General features: G+C 41.4%; 1 protein-coding gene across 21 annotated transcripts in view; it reads right to left on the bottom strand.

Moving 5' to 3' along the window:
• ELF1 (E74 like ETS transcription factor 1) overlaps positions 1–27,731 on the bottom strand; it is a 145,423-nt gene that overhangs the window by 37,897 nt on the left and 79,795 nt on the right. For 10 of the 21 annotated variants that reach the window (XM_037894848.2, XM_043533545.1, XM_027823745.3 and 7 more), the window contains 2 exons: positions 20,257–20,566; positions 10,859–11,033 (listed from right to left, as the gene is read on the bottom strand). In XM_037894848.2, coding sequence (XP_037750776.1) covers positions 10,859–11,033; positions 20,257–20,328 — 247 coding nt within the window. In that variant the 5' untranslated portion in view covers positions 20,329–20,566. Of the gene's footprint in view, positions 1–10,858; positions 11,034–20,256; positions 20,567–21,115; positions 21,255–22,509; positions 22,569–24,177; positions 24,227–27,731 lie in introns of those variants that run through there. The other 11 variants (XM_043533592.1, XM_043533549.1, XM_043533567.1 and 8 more) reach the window with 3 other exon arrangements.

Raw genomic sequence — 27,731 nt, 5'->3', positions numbered from 1 at the left:
TTGAGCCTCTATTATGGTGTCTTTAAAAAAAGTTTCCATGGCTTCTGTCTTTTCTTATATCTTCCAAAGTTCAATGACTTTGTTCCATGAGGCAGGATGACCTCATTCTGTTCTTCCCTTTCTGTGGGTTTCCCATCCCCCTGTATGTAAATGAGTTGCCATTGTTTTGATTCCACCATGCTTTAATTTACATAGGAGACAGGTAAATAGCTGCCTTCTCTCAGCGGGAGAGAAGATGTTTTTCCCTGTTTAGCCAAAGACTTTAAAGCATATCATCATTAAATATCCATATTTCCACATATAGTGTTAATGACATTTTAGAAGAGACTTCACTCTATACAGTTTAATAATAAAGTAAAATTGTATATAGTCAGTTGATTCAATTGCTTATCACTTGAGGTTCAGCCCCCGTCTTTACAGACCAGTACATCTTTTAAATGAATTCTTCTGATGGTTACCCACCCCCTCCAAAGTAACGTTTATTCAAGCTGTGAGAAAGGCAACCTAGAGTTTGGTGGTGAAGGAAGCTCTACACTCTTTCTTCCCCCCCTTGTTATCTTACTAGCTTTGATTATCTATTATGTAAAAATGGACCTTTATTGCCTTTGCCTGAAAATGGGCTGGTTAGAGAATCAAATATATGTTTCTTTGTCTAAAGCAGACAACTCCCAACTCCCGCTGGTTTAAATACACTTTAATCATAATTCCATCTTATATCCATTACTCATTAATGCACATCACATACATACATCACGCAAGAATATTAATGATCAGTGAGATAGTAGTTTTCAAATATACATCAGAAGACAAATTTTGTACAAAGATTATTACAATAGTGCATAGGGTGTAAATATAGGAGTGCTTAGGGTCACAAAATTACCCTGCTATCCACCTCCACTAAGTTCACCTCCACTAAGGGCAGACAGCAAGACGTTCCACCCAGTCACAGCTTCCAAAAGAGAGCGTAGGTAGTCTTGAGACATAGTTAATCCTAGACCATTCGGAGCTTTTGAAATTATAACCACACCTTGATTTGTATGCCTCAGGAGCAGGGTGTGAACCAGTGCAACATAGAATTAAATACGCAATGCCAAAAGAGATTTTTAAACAAATTTTGATTACTGGCATATCTACTACTACTGACCGGTGACTTGGCAGGAACTAGTTCTCGTAAGCATGGCCATCATAGACTTCAGTCACCAATTGAAAAAATAAAGGGGCTGAATGTTTACACACATATGTGTGACCGCGCACACAGATAATTGTCTAACCTCTCCACGGGTCTTGAAATCACAAATCAATAAGAGCTTTGCCACCTGAAATAGTTTTGGGCTCCATGAAGTTCAGGCTCTGATCTGGTGGGCCCATCTCACACAATTCACTGAAGTCAATAAAAGAGAAATTGAAAGAGCAGGCCCTCAACCACGATGTTCACAGGAAGCCTGAGCAGAGCACTAGTATTCAATCTAATGTAAAAACGAAAAGTTTGACTGCATCACTTGAACAAGAAAAATACTAATAAGTAGTGAGGAAATAAACAGACGTTTAAAAAGTAAGATAAATCTAACTAGCAGGGAAAAAAGTAGGAAGAAACAGTTAATTTGAGGGTCTGACTAAACCCATTATGCAAAGTTTATTGCAATTTTGCCCTCTTACACTGCAAACCAAGGGATTGGAAAAATAACTCAGTTGCTTACAGATCATTAATGAAAGCAGCTTTGCAAGACAGTACCTGCCCAGGAATATAATTTATTTTGACAGTCAAAGTATATTATCAATAGTGTTTTAATGATCATTGTGGTAGAAAGCTCATTTGGTGCTCGGTCTGGTAAAACTTCATAACAATTTTGCAACACTCAACTGGAATAATTTGGATAATTTAATGTTATCTTTTAGGAACTACTGCCTATTGGATGGGGTCTATAGCAAAGGCTTCATTAATCCTCTACTTCCAAACTCAGATCTGTACTGGGGAATTCTCTTATATTCTTCTTCCAACTTCCAGGATTTGTCAAAGTGATAAAATATTTGCATTAGTATTTCCCTCCCCAGGGCCCCAAACAGCCCTTACTTTTTCAGTTCTGTAATTAACCTCATTCACACTTTTCCTCCACTTTTATTTGGATGCGGTAATCAGTAAATATCACTAAAAGAAGGGGGAAAATAGACAAGTACAAGAAAAACTCTTTTCTTCCATAAAAGCAAAATATTTGAAAGTATTTGAAAGTAGTGGCATTTATACTATTATTTGTATTGCAGTAGCATCAAATGGCCCTAGTTCCATTGTGCTAGGCACTGTCCAATCACATAACAAAAAAAGATGATCCTTACTCAAAATGTTTAAAATCCAAGTGGCAATACTATTGCAACACAGATCACTCAAAAATACTGATGTAATCACTTGCCCTTCAGTTCTTAAAATATATTTTAATTGAGTTTTCAATTTTTAGCTACCAGTATATTGAAGAAAAAAAAAAAAACACTCCACAGTGATAGAGTCATCCTAAATATTATAACTACCCTGAACATAAGTTCCAAAAAGCAGCTTTTGCCAGCTTACCTGACAGGGTTCACATGGAAACAGTCCTTAAGCACAGTGAGTGTGCTGCAACTCAGTGGGAAAGGGACTTGTGTTGGAAGAACGTGGTCTCCATTTTAAGGGTCAGATCCCCAGCTGGTGTAAAATGGTCAAAGCTCCTTTGAGTTCAGTGGAGCCACAACAATTTATACCTATGATTCCTATATTCTTATCGATACATTCTGAGGAGGAAAGATTTATTTCTTCCTGGATAACAGTTTATTCTTGTGCATCGAAGCAATAGTCATAGCAGATAAGTATATTGATGTCTCCTACTAACTGAACATTTTAATCTTGAATCCTAGTAAGGTGAATTCTCTGTTAGGACCTCCAAAAGGCAGAAAGGTCATAGCTGTGTTTTCTGTGTAGTGGTACAGCGTAAAATTTATGAAACTGAAGAATAAAACAATTGTTTACTCTAGAGGCTTTACACTATATCACTCTGTAGACAGAAAAGCCTACCCATAGAGTTATAGGAACTGTAATACTTCTAAAAAACTAGCTACCCTCATTTTAGTGGAGTTACTGTTGATTTACTTTAGTGTAAGTTAAAAGAGAATACTAATATACTGCATAGGTATAAAAGTGAATTTTAAATCACCTGTAACTTAAAATATATTTCAGACTTTTCTTGTAACTATTCCTCAGGAAGGACTAGCCACATGTGATGTTTAGTACTTTAGGGTTCAAGCTTTGTTGTTTTTATGATCAAAAAAGTCTTAGGGAGAAGTCTACTCTTTAAAATGGGAGCATTGACCACAACTGCCTAATACAAAAAATGGCTGAATAGAATATGCACAAACTTTCAAAGTAAAATAATATGCTTCTGTGTTAACACCGAACATATGAAGTTAAAACCCAGAGGAATATGTCAGGGAAAGTAAAAAGCAACTGAAAAACAGGCCAAGTTGTTACTTAAATGAGATCAGGGGTTCTGAAACTGGGGGTCGTGTCCCCTCAAGGGGTCGCAAGGTTATTACATGGGGGGTTGCGAGCCGTCTGCCTCAACCCCCAAACCATCCTTCGCCTCCAGCATTTAGAATAGTGTTAAATATAAAAAAATGTGTTTTTAATTTATAAGGACATCGCACTCAGAGGTTTGCTGTGTGAAAGGAGTCACCAAGGCAAAAGTTTGAGAACCACTGAATTAGATGCTTGCATTTCACACCCAGGCTACTGAAACGTGCGGAACATGGTTTGTCCTTCTTAATGCTTGCAGTTACACGGTGCTGGGCACCAATACAGCTGCTCCCGTTGCTGACACCTGTCAGCAACAGGTAGGTTATTGCTAGTGTGGAAAACACAGCAATGAAGGATAATGCAGGGTCAGGAGGGAGCAGGGACACACACACACACACACACACACACACACACACACGCTGACCCCAGAGCAGGACAGAGCAGGAATTCCCCCGCCCAGGTCAGGGTTCCTTGAAGCCTGGTATCTGCTGTAACTAACCAATCCAGTGGGGAAGGCTGTGGCCGCTTCCTTGGCCAAGCCCTGTCCCAGCACTACCCTGGGGCGGGGCACCTGGCTGCAGCTAAGCACAGAGCTAGTATAGCCTGTAAGGGCGGGTGGAGGCAAGGGGTAACCTCCCTACAGTGCCCCAAGAGGGAAGGAGGTAGGAGCAGGGAAGCTCCCGCCCGGCGCTGGGGCATGAGGAATAGTTTGCAGTTCTGTCCTCCTGCGAGGAAGGGAAAAGTATGAAACCAACTCCGAAGGTGAGCCCAGTCTCAGCCCTCCTCCACCGCCTTTCCTGCTGGGACTGCTGCAGGGGTCCCAAGAGCACTTCCACCCCCGCAATCCTCACTACTTAGCCCGAAAACCCCCGCTCCCTGGGTCGTCTCCCCCGGAAGCAGTAATGGGCCAGGAAGGCACTACCACTGACAAGAGTGAACAGAGTTCGGAGCTGGTAAGGTTGCTGAATCTTATATAACATTCTCACGCTGTCAGACACAGTCATATTGCTGGGAAAGAAACTCCCTAATTCAGGGTCAAGAAGGAACAGGATTTTTTTTCCCCCTCCTGACCTGCCCCACGTGTCATACCCCAAAGATCCCTGTTTGATCATTGTGTCCTGAGGACCGGTGTTGCACAGAACACACAATCTGGTAAGACAGTTATCAAATTGCAAACAGAGTCATTTATTCTAGGAGTAAAACTACCAAACGTACAACAAATCCAAAATGAGATTTTTTTTTGAGGGAATTCTGAGCTTTGTACCCTCTGCATTACAAACAAAACTCAAGTACTGTAGTCATTTCCACTGAGCCAAATAAACAATTTGCATACTAGCTAGTGTCTTGTGAACAGAGAAATAACAAGTTAGCTAACCTCTACTTAAATTCAATAATCTGCTCAGCATCATACTACTAATTCACACAGTGCTTTGCCTTTAAGGCAGACAAGAGTACTTGAAATACAATGAATGGTATTAACAACTATGCTAGAACTTCTCCCATTCTATCAGCTAAATGGACTGCCTGTTTTCATTAAGTCTGGGGGAGTCTATCACAGCCTCATATAGTATTTATTACCTCTCATTAATAATTGAATGAGCAATAAATGTTTACATAACTGTTCACATAAACAGTTTCACGAATATTAGTGCAGATACATATTCACACACAAATATTAATTAAATATGGATTCACACAAACGTTCACAGCCATTTTAAATGCTCTTTGTGAGTTCAGGAGTCAACCATTTAGGAAGAAAACCACTAGATGACCAATTACAGAGTGTGAATAGTTCATACAAATAGCAAGGACTTAAAGCAACAGTACTTTAGAGTATGGGGCGGGGGGGTGGGGGTGGAAACCCAGGCTTGCCCTCTGCTCCTGGTTCCAGCCCAGGGATCCTAATGGTAGCAGCTGTTGGTGGCTTTCCCTTCACCACGGACACTGCTTTGATTCCCTGGGCCACTTCCCCCATGGTTCCCTTTTCCTAGCTTCACCCTTACCTCAGGATTCAACAATGCTTCTTCTCCTCCAGCTCCTTTCCCCTCAGCCTCCTAGAGGGCACTGGAAGGAGAGCTTTTAAACAGTATAAGTGGGACCTTGATTGGTTCCAGCTGTCTCCATTAGCCTAACGGCCTTAACTGGTTAATTGGCGTCAGGTGTCTTAATTGGCCTGGAGTAGCCTTTGTTTGGCTATCCAGGGAACAAGGGCCTGCTCATTCTGAAGGCTGATACACCTGCCTTCCAGCACTCTTATATTCTTCGAATCTGTCACAGCACATACATCCATTACAAACAGTTTGATGGCAGAACGAAGAACAAACTCATTTCACTTGTAACCTAAAATATTTTAGGACAGGTCTTCAGTATTTAGCAATATTAGACTATAGAAACAAGGTTCAAAACCATGTTCTGATTGGTAGATTAGGCTTTTAAAGTGATGTTATTGGCATTCACCAAGTCCTCAAGATACATATCTGGGACCTCACCACAGAAAGAAGAAACAGGAATAGGCACTACTCATACCTTAATCTAAATTCCAACAAGACATCCACCCTCTCTGTGCCTCACAGACACACGCTGAAGAATTACTTTGCATGACTGGTATACTCAATATCTTCCTGTAAGATTTGAACTACCTGTCCTGTTGCAAATAACCCTTCCACTTAAAAGACTGACATTTGTTTTCTCTGTTGCTTTCTGAGCTATTCTTTTCTGGCATAATTCTATATAGAACCTCTGTGTTTTCAAAGTGAGGTATTGTTAGTGCTCCAAACTGACTTCGTAGATTTCTAAGCATATACTTATACCAGTAAGCCACACTGGCTTAAGCATTTCAAGGCTATTAGTGCATTCTCAGGTGGATAAAGGCATTCAGAAGTACATATATGCCAAAAGTCTAATCATTCACATCGTGCCAAAGACTACTGCTTTTATCTAAAAACTTCCAAACAAAGCCAAGAACCCAGCCGTAAGAAGGAACAAAAACTTTACAAAAATAAAAAGCACGAAGAAAAATTTTAACGCTACTTTGAGTGAAACCTTCCAACTAGAGCCCTATGCAGATACAAAAAGTGTATATATATACGATATATGAGCCGCACACATGGTCCATGGATAGCCTCATCTGCGGATGCAGATATGCATAGATACAAAGTGGATATCCACAGATTTGCAGGGCTCTATTTCCTTGCGATGTACCATTTGTCTAATTTAGACTATAAACTTGTAGGGTACCTTGAAAGTGTGTGTGGGGGGGGAAACATTACCTACCTCTCGTAATGGTTGTTCTTCAAGATGTGTTGCTCATGTCCATTCCAAACAGATTTGTGCGCACAGCATGCACAGTCGCAGAAAGGTTTTTCCCCTAGAGGTACCTGTTGGGTCGGCTCAGGCACCCCTGGAGTCGCACCTTCATGGGCCCTCCCACCTCTCCAGTTCCTTCTTGCCCGATTACTCTGACAGAGGGGAAGGCAGGTAGATCTTGGAATGGACATGAGCAACACATTTCGAAAAACAACAGTTACGAGAGGTAGGTAACCGTTTTTTCTTTGAGTGCTTGCTCATGTTGATTCCAAGTAGGTGACTCCCAAGCCTTACCTAGGAGGTGGGGTTGGAGTTCATGGACTCACTGATTGAAGCACCACTCTGCTGAATGCTGCATCATCCCTGGCATGCAGGGTAATGGCATAATGAGAAGTAAAAGTGTAGACTGAGGACCACATCGCCGCTCCACAGATCTCCAGAATTGGGACCTAGGCCAGGAATGCCAAGGAGGCCTGTGCTCTAATAGAATGTGCATTAGCACAGGGGAAGGGATCTTTACTAAATCATGATATGCTCGGACACAGGACGTGATCCACGATGATATCCTTTGAGAGGACAGCTGAAGGCCCTTCATCTTGTCCGTTACCGCGACAAACAGCTGGTTCAATTTACAAAACGGCTTTGTTTGCTTGATATAAAAGGTCAATGCCCACCGAATGTATAGGGAGTGGAGCCTCTGCTCCCAGCAGTTAGCCTGAGGCTCAGAGAAAATGACTGGAAGAAAAATGTCTTGATTGGCATGAAATTGAGAGATGACTTTAGGGAGAAAGGCTGGATGCAGCCAAAGCTGCACTTTGTCTTTGTAAAAGATGGTATAAGGAGGGTCGGATGTGAAGGACTTGAGCTCAGACACCCTTCTAACTGAAGTTATTGTGACAAGGAAAGCCACCTTCCATGACAGATAGAGTAATGAGCATGTTTCTAAGGGCTCGAATGGAAGCCCCATCAGCCTCGAAAGCACCAGATTAAGGTCCCAAGTTGGGGCTGGTTGCCGAACTTGCGGGTATAACCTGTCCAGTCCTTTTAAGAAAACAACCCACCATCAGGTTAGCAAAGATTGAGCGGTCTGCCACTTTTGGGTGGAATGCTGAAATGGTGGCAGGGTTACAAGCTGCTTTAAATGTAGCAGATAGTCCAAGATAAAGGGAATTGATGATTGCATTGGAGAGGTACAACTCTGCGAACACCAGATCAAGAATCTCTTCCACTTGACCAAGTAGGTCGACGTGATGGATGGTTTCCTACTGCCAAGGAGAACCTCCCAAACAGGATCTGAGTATGTGAGCTCTACCAGGTTTATGCAGCTTCCAAGCCATGAGGTGGAGAGACTCGAGATTGGGATGCTGGAGCCGGCTGTGGTGCTGGGTGATCAGGTCCGGAAATAAAGGCAGGGTGATTAGGGTGTCCATTGACAGCTCCAGAAGCATGGTGTACCAGTGCTGGCAGGGCCAGGCTGGTGCTATGAGTATCATTGAGGCTCCTTCCCTCTGGATCTTGAGAAGAATCTTCTGGACAAGTGGGATAGGTGGGAACACATAGAACAGGTGGTCCTTCCAGGGAAAGAGGAACGTGTCTGCACGTGAGCCCAGACTGTGATTCAGGAAGGAGCAGAACTGCAGGCACTTCCTGTTGCTCTTTGTGGCGAACAAGTCGATCTGGGGAACTCCCCACAGTTGGAAAATGTTGTTCACTGTGTCCGGCCGAATGGACCACTTGTGCTTGTGGAAGAATCTGTTGAGATGGTCTGCCAGCTCGTTTTGAGATCTGGGAGTATTGAGTGAGCTATGCAGAAATCCCAGAGCTTTAGAGCTTCCTGACATAGGGGAAAGGAGCGTGCTCCACCCTGTCTGTTTATATAAAACATTGCTGTTGTGCTGTATTGTCTGTCAAGATTGATATGCATCTCCCTTTCAAATGAGCTTGGAAGGTCTGGCACGCCAGATGAATTGCTCTCAGCTCCCTGACGTTGATGTGAAGCGACAGCTCCACTTGGGACCAGAGGCCCTGAGTTCTGAGCTCTCCCAGGTGCACTCTTCACCCCATCACCGACATGTTGGTAACCAGACTCAGCGAGGGATACGGTTTGGAGATGAGGATCCCTGCACACACCACTCGCGGATTGAGCCACCACTAAAGAGACTTGAGTACCTGCAGTGAGAGTGTGACGTCGGCACTGCGATAGAGCTCTCTGGCCCTGAACGGGGCTTGTCCATCTGAGGCGACAGAGAGATCGCCATGAAAAGGACTCCTGGTTGAAGCAAGTGCGCTACACACTGATGCTGAAGTACCCAGTGCCAGGTCCATGAGGCCAACTTTGACTGTGGCCGCAGGGCCTGTGGTCCTTTTCCTTCTTAGTGTGGAGGCAGAATCCTCTGCAAATCTTGCATCTATCTGTCTGGTGGGATTCTCCCAGGCACTTTAAGCAGGACCTGTGTGGGTCGCCCTTTGGCATCAGCTTTTGGCAGACCCTACATGGCTTAAACTTCTGGAACCGAGGCATGCCCCGCCCCAGGCAGGAGAAGGGAACGGAGAAGAGAACCCCAGCTAACAAGGGGATGAGGTTCAAACACTACACGACACTCTACTAAAAACCATTAACTAACCATTGAAACTATTTTCAGGTAGGGACGACGAGTACACTAGGGGATCATTCGAAAACAAGAGAGAAGAGAACGCTCCAACAACCATCACTGGCAGTAAGATGGAACTGGAGTTGCGGCGGGTTGGTAGCACCCTATATGCGGGGAAAATCCAAGGGGGGCCTGAGCTGAGCCGACGGTACCGCTAGGGGAAAAACCTTCCGGTGACTGTGCACGCAGTGTGCACACACCTACTTGGAATTGACATGAGCAAGCACTCAAAGAAGATGTGTTCTTAACTTGGGTTAAAATGGCAGTCAAGACACAGCAACTCAGCTCAACAGCTCAAATTCAAGCCTAAAGAGCAGCCTGAGCTAGAACTGGAGCTACTAAACTGAGGTAAAAGTTGAGTTACCATGTCTTCATTGCCACTTTAACCAGGATTAGCTAATCTGTGTTACAAACACAGATTTTTTTTTGCAGCGTAGATATACCTTAGGGGGTGGTATCTGTGTTGTCTTCTTTTTACTGTACAGCATTAATAGCACTCAAAAAAAGTATTCTAGTTTAAGAAAATCTTTTCTACTTGCTCCATCTCATGTTTTCTTGATGCATTTTGGGGAACCAGAATTAACAGTATTAAGTGGTTGGGGGTGAGGGGTGGTGTGCGGGGGAGCTTTGCTGCTTATTTTTCCAACAGCATCATAACTTTGCCACATTGCGTACATCCCATGCTCTCTGTTGTTGTTTTCCTGGTAAAATGTGTAGCATCCATCTATAAAATGCAAACCATAAGACACACAACAATGTGTAACAATGTGGGGTTACCCCTGTTGCTAGAACCTTAAACTTTTTAATTTCCTTACTCTGACTAACATGGCTCACTGCAATTTTAAAATTGGGTATAAACAACTTTTTGCAATTCATATGTTTCAAATAAAACAAAATCACTGTCATTTTTAGAATACTTTTACTGGAGTTTGAAACCACATTTCTGGGGCTTGTATTTGTACTATTGTTCATTTAACGCAGGACAAATAAACTTTAATCAACCTTTAATATCAGAAAGTAAAAGACACTGAATATATTGCTAAATTACAACTCAAAAGTGCTTTCTTCTTAGTAATGTGGCAAACAGAACTGATTAAAAAACATTTAAGCAGAAATTTAAGCAGAAAGTCCAAAATTTTCCACAGAGAGCAGACACATTTTCCTTAAGTTGATAACCCTTTTTTTGTCGAAACACAATTTAGACAGAACATTGTTTACTTTATAACAAAGAACATAGTATAGTCCTATACATTTCTTCCTTACTTGGTATGGGCAGAACTTTGGTTGATTTTGCTCTTTGTCATGAAAACGTTTGTCACCATAAGCCTCTGCCACACTATACAGAAATATTTCTGTAACAAACCTGTAAGGGTGATGTCATCATCTTCTATTATTTGCTCTTCTGCAACATCCAGGGAACTCTCAGTAATCATGTCACTGGATTCATCAACGCAAGCTAAGCCAGAATAATTGTGCAGGAGGTCTCCACTAGGAATATGTTCCACAATGACAGCAGGGAAAATGGATGGATCACCAAGCTATGAAAAAGGAGTATTAAAAGAAAACTATTTAGATTATTTCAGAACTAAAATGTTTGTCTATCTAGAATATTTCAATCTTAAAACATCTATAAAGTGTTACTAGAACATTAGGTTGTCAGGAACAAATATCAATCAACCAGCAATCCTTCAACATGCTAATTGGCACAGCTGCAGAAGGTGGTCACATAGCAAAATAATCATTAGAATTTCTAAAAGGATTACTTTGTACTGAGCAAGCATATTTATTACAGAAATAATTGAGAAACAATTAATGTATATCCCCATGAAAACATTTTTACAGAGTCACTTTTCAGAGTAAAACTGTACTTAAAAAAATGGTCTGGGCAGAGGATTAGAAAACATTGTAGGGGATAACTGCACTGGCTGGAGGAGGAGAAGGGAGGGAGATGTTTTCCAATTAATTCCTATGGTTCTATTAATTTGAAGCTGCTCTGTCCCTCCCTCTCCACTGCAGTATCCACTCTGTCATCACCCCACCCTCTACATTTTTATCGTGTCAGAAATAAAAGAAATGAAGCAGCTGGAGAATCAGAAACATATCAAGCCAAGCAACAATAATTAGAAGACAAACATTCTTTCAAAAGGCTGTCCCCCAACAGGAAGAGGTTTTCAGAAAGTGAATGTTACAACAGAGAAAAGTTTTCTACAGCTAATCTTCTAAAAGGTCATCTGCAGGAAGAGATTCACTAGCTGATGGTAGCACAGTTTGTCACAAATAAGCCAAGATTTTTTTCAGCAATCTCCATACTACAAAAACATAGAACACTATTAATTTGACAAATTAAAAGAAAGGTTCTGTGAGTGGGTCCTTCTGTAAACAAAACAGTGTGGGTGGACTTAGGGCTAACATACACTTCAGAAGAGTAGAGTATGTAGATTTGTACCTAGTTCAAGCCATTTTTTTAACCATTCAAGAAAAAAATCTTATGATTGAGGTCATAATCTGATCACTGCACACAGTTCAAGTGCAAGAAAAATAAAATATATTCCAAGCCAATGGTTCAATACAAATGATGGCTATAAGGTCAAGTACCTCTCAGCAAAAATCCAGGGAGGGAATTATTGGTAACACCAGGTGCCATTAAAAGTTTTGAAAGGCAGGAATTAGTATTTTAAGTCATTCAGTAGTTTTTAAAAAATTGTTCCAAAAACAATTGTTGTAAATGGGTAATAAGACTCAAATTAAATAAAATGCCTAATATATTTCAGTGGGCTTCTACAGTGAGTTAAGAGATCAGTATACACAAAAGCCCATTATGGAAGTTCAGCAAGTAAGTTCCTCAAAATACAGGAATCAAAATAAAATAACTTCTAAAAGACCAATAAAATAGTCAAAAAAGAGACCTAGGTAAGACCCCTCTGGCAGTTCTGCAAAAATTAGGAAGTGAACAGGTTAGAGCTGAGGAGGGGCGAGTCTGAACAAGAGTGACTCCAAGAGAGAAAGGGCACAAAGTCATAGCATCAGAAAAGATGACTGCTGCTAAGCAGTTCTGTAGAATAATGAGCTTCACTAAGACTTATTAATGAACCCCAAAGGTGTGCTCTCATGTGAGTCAATCACAATCAGTCTGCATTATTAATATTATATCAGAATGGCTCACAAAACTATTATCCCATTTAAGAACCAAGTCAACTAATTTTCTTAATCGCACAAGACTATATAGAAACTAACCAGTAATCTACCCTGCAGGTTCTCAAACTTTGGCCAATAAACCACTGTTGGTCTTCAGAGATCTGGCTGGTCACATGGTTTTGTGTCTATTTGTTTCCACAACAGCTATGAGGGGAGTTGAAATGAAAAGCAAAAAAGACAAAGGGACAAAATAACATATGAAAAAGAGGTAAAGTCCAATTCTTTCTATGAGTTTGAAATTGCTTTATTTGCCCCAGGGTGTTATGTGATCATGAACTTGAGGGTAAATGATCTCCAAGAGACAATCGCACTATTAAGATGTGGTCCAGGATATGAAAAAGTTTGAGATTCCCCAATATAACCAATACCAAGACAGAAGCGTATTGTGAAAACATGGTGAAAAAAAATGTTAAAAGAGTATTAAGGTTGAAAAGTCAAGCACTCAAAACATTTAAAATGCCACAATTAAGGTTGCCTGACACAAAGGCATCCCCCTCCCACATTTCAAGTCTGTGACCCAAAGCGTGAGGTATCAGAGCTTTTTAAAGCAAAGGCCATGAAAACTTTTTAACATGAGCAAACCAACTTATTTTTCCTTCACCTCATTCTCAGAAATGGTTGAATCATTTGGCTGAAATTAAAAAATGAGTCCAAGGCAGACACCCAGCATGGAAAATTTGAGCCCAAAAACGTAATGTTTGGGAAAGTTATAAGTTAGCTTGGCAGAATTCAAATTTTTTTTATATATAGTTTTGATGGATAATATCAATGTTTATTTTTAAGCATTTTTCCATATATTTATCTATTTAAATTTTCAAAGTTGCAAGAAATTATGGCGGGGATCAAAAAATAGGGAGTCAGATAATTATTTAAGGACAGCAGGCATTGAGATAAAAAAAGTTAAACTTTTATAGCCTTTAAAAACAAAAATTTCAATATCACATGTCAAAATATACAAAGTAAATATCCTTAAACCAAGCAGGTTCTCAAGCAGCATTTTTCTTACTTTGCCTATCTGTAAATTTCAATTATTAACAATGGAAATATTTTTTCATCCATCTGTGTGTGTAAAGTGAAATCGACAGTTACCAACAAAAATCTAATCCTTCCAAGCCTAGCTATAAGCAGCTGAAAACAGGGCTTTGTAGTGAGAAGTGTGGCGCAACCTTAATAATAGACAGTGCTACCAGTCCTACCTAGATATGCAATATGCCACATCCTCTCATATCATTTGCTAATTCTGAACATTTCAATGGTTAAACGTAAACTCCTCCTAAATTATCAGGATTTGAAGGTCATGCCATGTTTACACAGGAAAAATATTTTCTCTAGATTTGAACGAAAGTCTTGGATTACAATTATGAAAAGTAATGCATGAATCCCTAAATTATGAAGTGCCACCTACATTCAAGGGAAACTATGTTAGCTAGAATAGCTTCTAAACGTTCTTCCCAGAGTAGAGCTTATATGTTTTCAACATTGCTGAGTAGGCCTTATGAATGGTGGGACCCCCAAACCAAACAAGGGGGAAGCTCAAGATGCTGGAATGGGGATGGCAAAGAGGGTGAGGAGGAAAAAAAGCCTTAAACAGTCAGTCTCCTCTACCAGTCCTGTTAGAAACAAATTCGTTGATAGTGAGGTGTTCCTTCCCTTAGGGTTCTGCTGTTGCACTAGCTTGGTAGCTGAAAATGTTGCTTACTTTATTTGCCCATAAAGCCAGCCCTTCTCATTAGCACCCTTCTCTATAAAAATGGTTCTGGCTCAACATGCTCTCTCTCTAATGACCTAATTTTGTGCCACTACCTCAGCCTCCTCAGAAACAGGAACTAAGGCATCAACTAAGGCGGTTCTCAAACTTTTGTATTGGTGACCCGTTTCACACAGTAAGTCTGTGAGTTTAACCCCCCTTATAAATTAAAAACACTTTAAAAATATTTAACACTATTATAAATGCTGGAGGAGAAGCGGGGTTAGGGGTGGAGGCTGACAGTTTGCGACCCCCCCATGTAATAACCTCGCAACCCCCTGAGAGGTCACCACCCCCAGTTTGAGAACCCCTGAACAAAGAAAGCAAGTGAACTATATTGTTATTCTTCAAGGGAGTAGGTTTTAAATAATTACTTTGCTTCAGAAGAACAAATCCAAAGAAACACTTTTTACTAAAAACAAGGAAGAGTGTTTACAAATTTAGAAACAAGTTTTGCGTAAATGAAATTCTTGTCCAGAGCTTTCTAAGGTCCCATCTACACTGCACAGCAGAAGTAAAAGTGCTGTGGAACCTAGATACAATAGGTCAGTAATCTGTTCATTTTTAAAACATCTTCAGTCTTGCACTACCAACAGGACTGAATCATATTTTGACAGTGTTACTGAACTCTACTGCAGCCTTGAATTTTAGCAATCTGTAGGACTGCTCAGGAACGTGGTTTAGTACAACCTACAATTGTGTTCTGACCATGCCTGGGGACTAGTGTCCTGAATACACCCACTATGGTAGTTTAACTAAGTATCCCCAACATCTCTGTCACCTATAGAAGTTGGTCCAATAGAAAATATTACCTCACCCACCTCTCTCAAATATCTTGGGATCGATATGGTTACTACTACAGTGCATATCCCATCACAGTAATTTATACAGTGCCAAAAGACACTATTAGGATAATTCTTAGTTTTGCCCTATGCTTAAATAACTATTTGAAGAGCTTAGTGACACGCGATTCAGGGAGGAAAAGGTGAACGTAATGAAAAAGTGATCTGGAGGATACAGAAAATTATTAGTAATAGCCATGCTGTCATATGGTAAGTGAAGTTGATTTAAATAAATTATAATCCTAGAAGAGTAGGAGTAAAAATCAGCAACAGTTTTAGTGGCATTTAAAAAAAAACACGATCACCACTTTTTGGGTTTGCATACTCATAAGATGCAAAGTAAAGGTTTTCTTTCCTGCAATATTAAGAATAGAAAGCCCACAGCAAATATTCTGTAATTACTCACAGAAAATATATGTACGCTTGTAGGCTTTAAGTGAAAAATGAAACTTTGTAAAAAGAGTCTTTTGTTATTGCCAAAACTACTTTTTTACATTGACTGCACTTGCAAATTTCATCAATAAAATTTCGTCCACCCCACCCCTAAGGAAGCTTCTATTGAAATAAACTGATATGTAAGTGACAAGAGAAAGAGGCAATTTTATTTCAGATTTTACATACCTGTCTCAATAATATAACTGGAGGAAAAGTACTTGGATAGAATAGAAAATTGAGACTACAAGTAGTTGTGTTATTTTAGTCACAAGAACAATCTTGTACAAATTATGAATGGCAGAAGAAGTCTGATAGAATTACTAAGTCAGAGATCCTCTCCTTCCTTGATGGAGACTGCCTGTGAAATCAGAAGAGTGAGCTTCTGACAAGGTGTCCAGCACACCTTGGCACATGAGAGATAAAAAGGTCTCACAGCAGCTTCTCAGGAGCAGATAAATGCAGTGTGCTCCCCATGTAACCGGAAGCCCATGAAGGGAGACCTGAACCATGACTTCCTAGGAGCTTTCTGAATATGGGAGTCCTCCTCATACAGAAACTGACTTCAGTTCCATCAGCCCTGTCAAAGACAATCCATCCTTCTAAACTGACCCACAGCCAGATCATCAGGAAAGTGGGAAAGGGACTGAGAATCTGTCTGAAAGATACTTTGCATGGAGATAGAGAGTAAAATTTATTGCCCGATCCAGAGGCCCTCTGACACTGGAGTTGAGAGGGGAGAGAGGAAGTGGCCATCCACAAAGTAAAGGAGACTACTGAAAGCGGACTGGAATTGGGCCAAAAGGTGGAGAAAATCAGTCCCCACAAACTTGACTGCACTGTTCTGTGAATCTTTGCCATGGCATCTCAAAACAATTGACAGGCCAACCCTCTGAGGTCCTCCCTTCCTTGTGGAGGAGTGTGAAGGGCCAAAAGTGGCAGTCAGGGCATAAAGACCTTGTCAGGGATAGCACCAGGTCTGATCCCCAAACACTGCCAGACCTAGTATACCCTTGGGAAAGTACTGTGGCCGCCAAAATGCAACTGTTTCAAGGATGGAACTTCCTAACCAATTGAAAGGCAGTGAAGGAATGGGGGGAGGGAGAAATTGAGAGAGAGACAGAGAGAGAGAGAGAGGAGTCATAGAGTAAGACCAGAAAAGACCAACATGTCATCTAGCATGGTCTGTGCCATACAGAAAGACATCACCACCACCCAACAACCAAAATTAGACCAAAGTATCACAGCCCCTGGGAGACCAGACTATTATGTGCCACAGGCAGGAACTGTGCTAGGGACCATATCTGCCAGCATTGGAGCCTCTAGGACAGGGGTGGGCAAACTACGGCCCGCGGGCCACATCCGGCCCTCCAGATGTTTTAATCCGGCCCTCGAGCTCTCGCGAGGGAGCGGGGTTGGGGGCTTGCCCCGCTCTGTATGTGCCGTGGAAGTAGTAGCATGTCCCCTCCTCCGGCTCCTACACGTAGGGGCATCCAGGGGGCTCCGCACAGCACCCCCACCCCAAGTGTCACTCTCACAGCTCACATTGGCCGGGAATGCTCACAATGGGAGCTGCAGGGGCAGTGCCTGTGGACGGGGCAGTGTGCAGCGCTGCCTGGCTGCACCTCTGTGTAGGATGAGGGACATGTCGCTGCTTCTGGGAGCTGCTTGAGGTAAGTGCCACCTGGAGCCTGCACCTCTGACCCCCTCCTGTGCCCCAGTCCCCTGCCCCAGCCCTGATCCCCCTCCTGCCCTCAAACCCCTCAGTCCCAGCCCAGAGCACCCTCCTACACCCTCAACCCCTCATCCCCAGCCCCATCCCAGAGCCCACAACCTCAGCTGGAGCCCTCACCCCCTCCCGCACCCCAACCCCAATTTTGTGAGCATTCAAGGCCCACCATACAATTTCCATACCCAGATGTGGCCCTTGGGCCAAAAAGTTTGCCCACCCCTGCTCTAGAAGGTGCAGCCTAGTTTCAGACTGATGGTACTCCATGCAAAAACAGAATCATCCCTATTTAAGCAGGATCTGTTCTGTGTAGCAACAGAGTCTGTAATCCTATTAGTAGAGTAAGCACAGAAGAAGTTTTTATGCTATTTGTGCATGGTCACACTTGCACACTCCAAAAAGGGCCATTGAGAAAGCAAAATATATATATCAGTATTTCCTAAACAGAAATGGACAAAGCTGGTAAGGGAAGAAATCATATTTCCTGTTCATGTGGAGTCATTCAAATCCCACCTCTAGCACCATCTGACACTGGCTGAGCTGGGTTAAGTTTGCAAATAGATGACTCATAAGTTGATTTTAAGAGTTGAAGTAAGACAATAACAAAAGAAAGAAAAGAAGAATGAGTTATGACTTCCCAAAAGTACTGAAAACAGCCAGACTCTAGATACTGAAACTTTCTCTGAAACAGTCTCCCTCTCTAAATTCCAGACAGAAAATGGTCTCTAAACTACGTGTTAAGAGCTATTAAAACAGGAAAGTTCCTTATATTGTTTCAATCCTAAATTCTAATTTTCAAAAACACAGCAAAAATAATTTTTAAAAAATTAAATTGGGTGAAACCAATACTCAAAGCTCAGCTAGAAAAAAGATCTTTGTTAGACCAATAAAAATATTTTCAGGGCTACAACTTTCTAATTGTCAGTTCTGGACAAATAAGCAGAAATATCAATTTTATCCATCACAGAAATCAAAACCCTTAACAACTCTGTATAAAATTAACTACCTCCCTGGTCTTACCACATGATCCCTCTGATTTATACATTCTAATACAGCATTTTTTTTTTGGTAACAAAAATAATATGACACGCCCATATTCAATTTCCACTTTAACCACTCAGACATTTTTCTGAAGAAGAATGTCCCTTTTTATAAGATTCATTCTCATAAATCAGCCACCTCTAGATTTATCCTCATCTCTTGCAATTGAGCTAAGAACCCCCAGGTTTGGAAAGAACTTGCAGCAAGGTATTCTCACTGAGTGGTCCTTGGCGTTATAGAGTTCACTTTTTCCCATTAGTCTGTCACAGCCTTAATTGGGTTACTTTTAGGGCATGTGACAAGACTGTTTTCCTAGGCTATTTCTAGAGTAGGATTTATTGGGCTTCCAAAATGAATGCCAGGGAGGCATTTGTTCTGAGGCTGAAGAACTCTTACGGGAGGTTTATACTGCCCTCTTGAAATATTTGATCATGTTCTTTATATTTTATGCCTATTGCCATTTGTCTAAATCAAAACATATCTAAACAGAGCAAAAACATGCCAGATTTCTTCTCTATGAAGTTGGAATGAAGCATCCTTTACTTTCTCAGCATTCTCCTCTCCCATTGGCTGGGAAAGTGAGAACAACAATAAATAATGCTAATAAATAAGGCTTGCTTTCCACTAAGTTTATGGAATTCCAATATTTGAATCCCTGGGCTGTCATGAACTCTGGAAAAATACAGGGAAGGAAGTTACATTGCCAGAACTTCCACCCAAAATTGAGTAAGCAGTTCACATTCAGTTTCATTGGAAGCATGTGACAGTAAGTGACAGCAGATGTTAGCCAATCACAGCCCTTTATGTAGGTCATGTTAATAAAAAAAAAAAAAAAAAAAGCCAGAAACATGATTACAAAACCAGAAGTAATGTAGAAGGAGAAGGGATAGGTAGGTGCTTTTCCCCCCCAAATTTTAAAAGATATTATGACCCGGACAGACAGTAACCGTGTTCAGCAGCATTTTGAAAACTGCCTCCCTGTAATACTGCATTGCTAAATTTCTTACTAACAAATACAAAGCTTACCTTTAACAGGCATTTGAAATCTCTTAAGAGCAGTTGCCTTCGTCCCTCCATAAGCATGGATTATTATCATTTGCATTTAAGGAATCCTTCACTATAGTGTCAAGGCACATTTTACATCATTTAGACACAGGGCCTGGCTTAAATAACTAATTGAGAGAATGGTTTGAAGGGGATGGAGGGTTTTTTTTTTGGTAATGTGACAGACACTAGCCTAAATAAATTATTGGAGTTTAAATCGCTAGTTGCATTTTTGAGTAGCTGACAAAACCCTTTAATGATACAGTTCAGAAAATAACCCGTCAAGAACATACAGTATCCAAGATAACCTCCTGGTAGTGTTTCTGGCCATCTGTGGAGTAGCAGGCTCCCCATATTTATCATCTTACCCAAGTGTATTGGAAGGGTTAAAAAGACTGCTAAATACTAGGGCTTTGGAATTCTGCATCAACCAGTGGGATCTACTGGCACAGATCTGTTAACAATGAAGAAATGGTCTCTTCAATATCATAGAAGTCACAAGGCGATGACCACCGAGCGCTTGAGCTATTTTCTGCTTTGTTCACACACACACACACTGCATGAAGCAACAGTGACCTTTCGAAACAGTGCAAACATTTTCTGTGGTAATAATGATCTCAATGCTTAGTTTACAAAAAAAAAAAAGAGGGCGACATGTTTTCTGATATTTTTAGAATACGTGCATCACTGACAAACTAACATAGCTTCTTTTTTTTTTTTTTATCTCATACCTGTTGCTCATCCTCCATGACGTTGCTGGCAAATTCAAACACGAGCTCATTCTGTTGTACAACTGCTGCCATAATAAAGCATTCCCAGGTCTCAGTTCCACAAAAGAAAAAAAATGCTCTTAAATGTAAAGGAATGGAGACGGTTTCCAAGATCCAGTCAGGCAGGAAAACAAGATTATGAAATGAATCAAGTGTCTGGGACAATAATTCCTGGACAGCCAATCGTCCTGGGTTCTTCCCTGCTCAAAGATAAACAAACCCGGGGAAACTTTTCCTGAAATGTTGTCCTCAGATAGATAACCTTTCACCCCTGAAAAACAAAAATATTACAATGAATAAGCAGTTGCGTTAACTGTACAGCACAGCCATAAAAGTTTGTTCCAAGTGATAAAGAGATCCAAATCTACATCACATAAAGTCAGACACTCCCATATCTTTAGAGATCTTATTTTTACAGATAAGAACATGTTTAATTTAGTGTGCTTCATAAACCGTTCAGTTTGCTTCACCAAGTTGGACATTAATTTCAAAGTGTATCAGATTAAAATAAGGGTAGCATACTGACAAGTAAAAACAAAAAAGGTTTAAATACAATAGCTACTGACATTTTATTTTTCACTTGATACACAGCATTCAGCTCCCATACTTGTTAATGAACACATGTATCTAAGAGAAAATTCAAGGCAAATATACAATCCCAGAGCGATCTAATAAGTTATTGGATACATCAGGTACTATTGTTTTCTCCTCCTCATTTGCTGGTCCACTTTTGAAAAGTTGTTATTTTGCCAGTTAAATGGATGATTCACTGTATCTTGGTTAACTCCTAAAGCATAAACTAGATAAAACAAATACATACTCTTTTTTAATTAATCCTTCTAAAATCCAGAAAGCCATTGAGTTCTCACACTAAGCAGCCTCTCTTTTTAAAATGTACTGTAAATGTATCCTTATCTCTAGCACAGGCTTGCAAGCTACAGGAAGGAAACTGCACTGACCACGTCATGGCAAATTAGAACATGCAAAGAACTGCACGCTACAATAGCAAAAAAACCCGAAATGCAACTTAGGAATGTAAACAGCTTCATTGGAGGGATGTGCGCTTACAACTCCCACATTCTAATTTATTCAGCAGCAATAAAAGGTAAAGGCAGCTGAAATGGACTCAAAGTGATAAGCTGTATCACACATTTTTTCAAATGGGAAATAAAATGTGATCTTGTTTATATGACTCATATATTCAGTAAACTGATAAGAAAAAGCTGAGAAACTTTTTTAAAATATCAGCCAAGATTTTCAAGAAATAGGTGTCTAAAGCTAGATGCCTAAGTCCACATTTAGGTGACTACATATGGATTTAGGACCCTAACTTTAAGCACCTATTTTTGAAAATAGCCCTTGGTTCCCCACATTGCATTAAATTCAGATCTCCTAAGACAGTTTTCTATCAGGGTACCTGTACCCCTGGGGGTACGCAGAAATCTTCCAAGCAGTATGCCAACTCATCTTATTTGCCTAGTTTTACAACAGGCTCTAGAACCCTGAAGCAGGACAGGGATCCCCCATGTACCGCTGCGATAACAGAGGAAGAGGGATAAAAATTCAACAAACCATGTCAGAGCGGGTGGAGTGGGTATTGCAGGGCGGGACAGGAGCAAGATTAAAAAAATAGTCCTCCCGCATGGCAAACAGCACGAACGCCCCAGCTAGTAGCCCCCAATTTCCAGACGCCCAGCTCTGAAGGCAGCGTTGCCACCAGCAGCAGCGCAGAAGTAAGGGGGTCACAGTATGGTATTGCCACTCTTACTTCTGCACTACTGCTGGCGGCAGCACTGCCTTCAGAGCTGGGCAGCCAGAGAGTTTTTAAGTGAGGTGAAACTTGCGGTACACAAGACAAATCAGACTCCTGAAAGGGGTACAGAAGTCTGGAAAGGTTAAGAACCACTGTCCTAAGACACAAGTTATATATTAGTCATATAGCAATCAACTGTGAAATATACAATTTGAGCCAGCCAGATCCTGTGCTCATTAAAGTCAAAGGCAAAATTTCAAAATGACTTTAAAGGGAACAGGATTTGGTCATTTCTGAGTATTAACAACTGTGTTTATATACAAAACTGACTTTGTTAAAGGGAGGGGATACAGATTCTTTGGTTTGTTTTTACAGTGGAATAAGACAGGGAGAATGGAACTGCCCCTCTATTTCCCTAGCATCAAGAAACCTAATTAGGGAGGAGATGTCATGTGCTATACCTTCAGGAAATCCAACAGCTGGGTCTTCTTTTCTCAGGGGACACACTGTCTTTTGTAGTATTCCCTAATTAATGAATTACAATTACATGCTTAAAAAAGGTTTAGTATAAAGCACTCAATCCTCCTCTTCCAAAATCAGGAAACCCAAGATTGTACAAACATGAGAACCTCCCCAACTTCCAAGTTAAATTCCCCATGAGAATAATCACAGCTCTAAATAAAGGGCATATACTCATCCGAGTTTTCTTAATGGAAGCCACATGCATGAATATATTTTTAAAAATATTTGTTTAATTTTTCAACCTTAAAATCATTTATTTTGTAAAGCACCTAAAGTATTTGTGAGGTTCTCCATGTATCCTCAGAATACACATACAGGTTGCAGCAGTGCAACGACTCTAGGTTGCCTCTCAATGTTTCTAATCTTTAATCTTGAGGGACCACTTCTAACCTCCCTTACCATTTATTTCTTGGCCTCTCTTTTGAGAAAATGCGAGTGCCAATATGCTCACTAATCTCATTTCACATGGCCACCTAGCAGCCTGTTTGCTGATATTCAAAATGAAGGATACAACAGCAAAAGTAAAGTAGTTTAAACCTTCCCCAATAGATAAATTAATACATTTTCATTAAGATGAAATATTTTGTTTGCACTTTCTCTAACCAAGGAACAGCAATACCAATTTCCAAGCATCACAGTCCAAACACTATGAGCCTACAGACTTGAATTTTTCTATCAATGAAAAAAAGTAGATATATTAACAGCAGCCGTTCTAAATTAGGGTAAATGAACAAACTCAGACACATCCTGACCTGTGGAGGGCGTAAGATACTTCAGTACTTTAACAATACTTAGCACTTCTGAAACTTCATTTCATCCAATGATAAAGCATTCTGCAAACATTTAAAGCTGCACAGTACTGTACGGCAAATAATACTGACTCCATTTTTACAAATTGGGATATGGAAGGGCAGAGTTGTTAAGTAAGTCACTCAAAGTCACAAAGAGAACTGGAGGCAGAGCCTGGCTGGGGCTCATGCAGAAGGGCTGACACCACATGGGAGGCGGGGACAAAGGGGACAGCCAGAGCCCCGCCACCTGGGCTTGGGCACTCCTTCCCCATCCCCCACCTGGAGATGGTGGGGCTCTGGCTGTCAGCCCTGGGGTGGCAGCAGCAGCACAGAAGTAAGGGCAGCAATGGGGCGCTAAGTCTACTGCGAAAAGTGATGACAAATATAACTTCTCACATTGCCTCCCTTACTTCTGTGCTGCTGCTGGTGTGGCGCTGCTTTCAGAGCTAGGCGCCCGGTCGGCAGTTACTTCTCTCTGCTCTGCCTTCAGAGGTGCATAGTGGTATATGTATTGGGGGTGAGAGGGAGCACATAAACGACTACAGACACAAAGAAAGGCGGCCCGATCAAATAAGTTTGAGAACCACTGCACTAGACACATTCCTTAGAAAGCTAGCATAAGAGATTTATTCTTTCATTGATGATAGAGCATAATTCCCCATAACATGAAGAGCAAAATTACCTGTGACCATTGACGGATAACTAGGTGCTTATAAGTTTCAACTTTTACTTGAGTTTTTACTTGATCATTAAAAATACATTTATCAGAGTTTATCTTTTAGTTTCAAAAATCTTTATTAAATCAAAAATGGTTACCTATATTTAGGCCTCAGAAAGATTGTGATAAGGCATAAAGTAGAGTGCTCTAAAAAAATGTAAAACATGGATACATCAATATTACACACACATTAAAGAATCATATTCTTTCTTTTACATGGAAGGATCAGGTGTTTGTACCTAGGAAAGGACCTTCTCTACCTACTATGGGCATCTGTCTTCCAGAGCCCCATCATCTTCAACATTCTCAAGGACAAACAAAGAAATATATGTTTCTAAAGAGACTGAACATAAATATGCTGCATATTTTTAAAAACAAGAAAAAATGAGTTTTAAAAACAAATTACTCCTTAAATTTTTCATTAGCTATAAACACATTTTTTATGGTAGATATCATACTGCGTAGGCAAACAGCATAGACCCGATACCCAAAAGCATATGCTGTAGCAACAAACGATTAAATACATTTGAACTAATGAAATAAAGTATCTGGGTCAAAATTAAGTTTTGTATTTATTACACCATTTAAAATGTTATACCAGTGTTTCCCGTACACAACTTTTTTTAGGGAGTTGAGAGTTTAATCATAAAAGTAAAAACTGACCAAGACCAAGACCAATGACCAAGTCCTTGCTGAATGTCTCAGCCTGAAAGTGTTTAATAAAGAAACTAAGTTTGAAACAGAATCTGTGCAGTCTCCATCAAGTTGGCATAAGAATAGTAAAAGACAGAAACATCTTTGCAGATGTAGAATTGCGCTTCTATCTCTCAGAAATATTTAAATAGAACTTTTTCCTGCATCAATCCAGAATATGGACCTATATCTATACTTTGGAAAGAAGTTGAAAATAATCTTGCTTTTCCTCAACCCCAACAGAACTCTGCACAAGGGCATTTGGTAAACATGACAGCTGGATTACATAACTAGAATTGTCACAGTCTATGTTGTTATGCACTTGATATGAATTATAGACTTATGGCTGCAACAGTAGTAAGATCTTTGTCTAACTATGCACTGATCCTCCAAAGGGATTAATGGAGGTGGACTCTTACAACTGATCAGAGAACCACTGACATTAGTGGGACATGAAGTTACACATATAGGAACCAAGCTTTAATATACGTTTGAAATAGGTTTTTAGATATTACATCTATCAGACTACAATGGTACACAGTTTTATGACAGATTGTTATAAACTGAGAAACAGAATGTAGATATCAAACAAACTGATTTTTTTTGTTCATATTAGAGCAGGGGTTCCCAATCTTGGTTCGTGGCTTGTTCAAGGTAAGCTCCTGGCAGGCCATGAGACGCTTTTTGTTTACCTGAGCATCCGCAGGTACGGCTGCTCGCAGCTCCCAGTGGCTGCGGTTCGCTGTTCCTGGCCAATGGGAGCTGTGGGGACCAGTGTCCTGGCTCGCACCGCTTCCCGCAGCTTCCATTGGCCGGGAACAGCGAACCACAGCCACTGGGACCTGTGAGCGGCCGTACCTGCGGACGCTCACGTAAACAAAGCGTCTCGCAGCCCACCAGGGGCAGCCCCGAACCAAGTTTGGGAACCCCTGTACTACAGATAACAGTCACATAACCAAAACACTATGAGCCTAATCAAAAACCACTGAAGTCCATGAGACTTCAGGCTGGTCTTCACTACAAAGTTAGGTCAACGCAAGGCAGCTTACATCTACTTAACTGTGCGCGAGTCTCACTTAAATTTGGCCTCTGCCGATGTAAGTGCCTCGCTGCGCCAACTAAATAACACAACCTCCCCGAGTGGTGTACAGTCATGGTCGATGTAGTTAGGTCGACGCAGTGAAAGCGTAGACACTGCGTTACCTACATCGACCATTACTGGCCTCCAGCAGCTGTACCACAATACCCTACACTGAGCTCTCTGTTCACCACTGTGAACTCTGCTGCCCAGGGGTCACATAGACTAGAAGTCCTCCTCCCCTTTAAAGCCCTGCAAGTTTTTTAAATTGCTTTTCCTGATTTCCCAGCTTGGTGATCACACCTAGCAGCCCTCCAGTCCATTGTTGAGTGCAACTGCTCAGCTGACCATGCCAACTACACCCTCCAGAGGCACTCCTGCCTGAGTACACAGGAGATATTGGATCTCCTGGGCCTGTGGGGAGAAGATGCTGCATAGGCTCAGCTCTGAACCAGACATAGAAACATGGACATCTCTACAAGCAGATTGCTCAGGCGATGCAGGAGAAGGGCTATGACAGGGACCAGCAGCAGTGTCACATGAAAGCAAAGGAACTGCAGCGGCACAAGAACGCCAAGGAGGCCAACAATTGACCCACAGTTACAGACCTGCGACTTTTACAAAGAGCTGCATGCCATCCTCAGTGGAGACCCTATCACCACCCCCAATAGCGTCATGGATACTACCAAGGAGCTCAAGTCAGACGCCCTTGCCATAATCAGTGAGGAGGAGTATGAGAAACAGGCAATCCAGCTGTGCAACGAGCCAAGATCTGTTTCTGACTCCACCTCAGTCCAGTCAGTACTGCAAGTTGAGCACAGGAGAGCCCAATGCAGGGGCCGGAACCTCCAGTAAGTATGGGAGTTTATTTTGAAATTACAGGGATGGCACCCCAAAGCAGCAGGATACATATGTTGATTTACTCATCTTGACTTGTGCTAGAAGAGGTAGTAGAACAACCAAGAGATATAGAGCTGCTATCTGCTTTTTAGTCTCCTCCAATCTTAGACAGTGGAAGCCACAGGAACCAGTTTACGTATGTGTACTGGGATGTCCTGTGAATCCTCCATAGAGATCTCGATGAAACTTTCGAGGAGGTAGTCTGCAATCCTCTGCTGAAAGTTTCTGGGGAGGGCTGCCTTATTTCTCCTGCCACAGTAGGACACTTTCCCATGCCATTCAGCTATAACTTCAGCAGGCTCCACTGCAGTCCACAGGCCAGCAGCATACAGACCCAGGGCAGCATTGGGATGCAAGTACAGGTTGTGCTCTCAATGCCTCTGTTACCCTCAGGAGTGAAGTATCAGCTAAAATCACTACTGCCTGTAGAAAACTGTGCCAGTATTCAGTTCCGTTGCCTTCTACAACTCGAAACATGAAACCAAACTACTTCCTCCTCATTTCCTCAACCCTGGGAGGGCTACACTCACCATAGCTGGTGCTGTGACTGGTGCCATAGTCCATCGATCCCAAGCAAAAAGAAAGAATGTAGTACTTATAACTTGTGTGGAGCAAGGGGAGTGAATTCACTCAGCATCTTAAGTTTCGACTTCCATCGTGAATACACTGACAATGGTACTTCTGTGTGTTATATCTGCAGCTGCTGCCATTGTGGCCTACAGGGTCTCCCCCTCTACACATGTGGAATGCCTGAGCCAAATACGGAGGAGAAAGAAGAGGACTCAGGATAACATGTTCCATGAGATTCTGCAAACCAGTGCTCCATCAGAGAACGAGCACAGGGCCTAGAGGATCACCATTGTAGACACTGGAGATAGAGTGGAGAGGAGAAAGGTGCAGGAAAAAGAGAGTGACATACTGTAGAAGATGTTTGCACTTCTCAGGCAGCAAACCCCTTGATGCAGATTCTGGTGGACCTGT

This window comes from Chelonia mydas, chromosome 1, assembly GCF_015237465.2.
Source record: "Chelonia mydas isolate rCheMyd1 chromosome 1, rCheMyd1.pri.v2, whole genome shotgun sequence".
NCBI lineage: Eukaryota > Metazoa > Chordata > Testudines > Cheloniidae > Chelonia > Chelonia mydas.
Note: the sequence above shows the minus strand (reverse complement) of the source record. Positions and strands in the feature narration are given on the sequence as shown.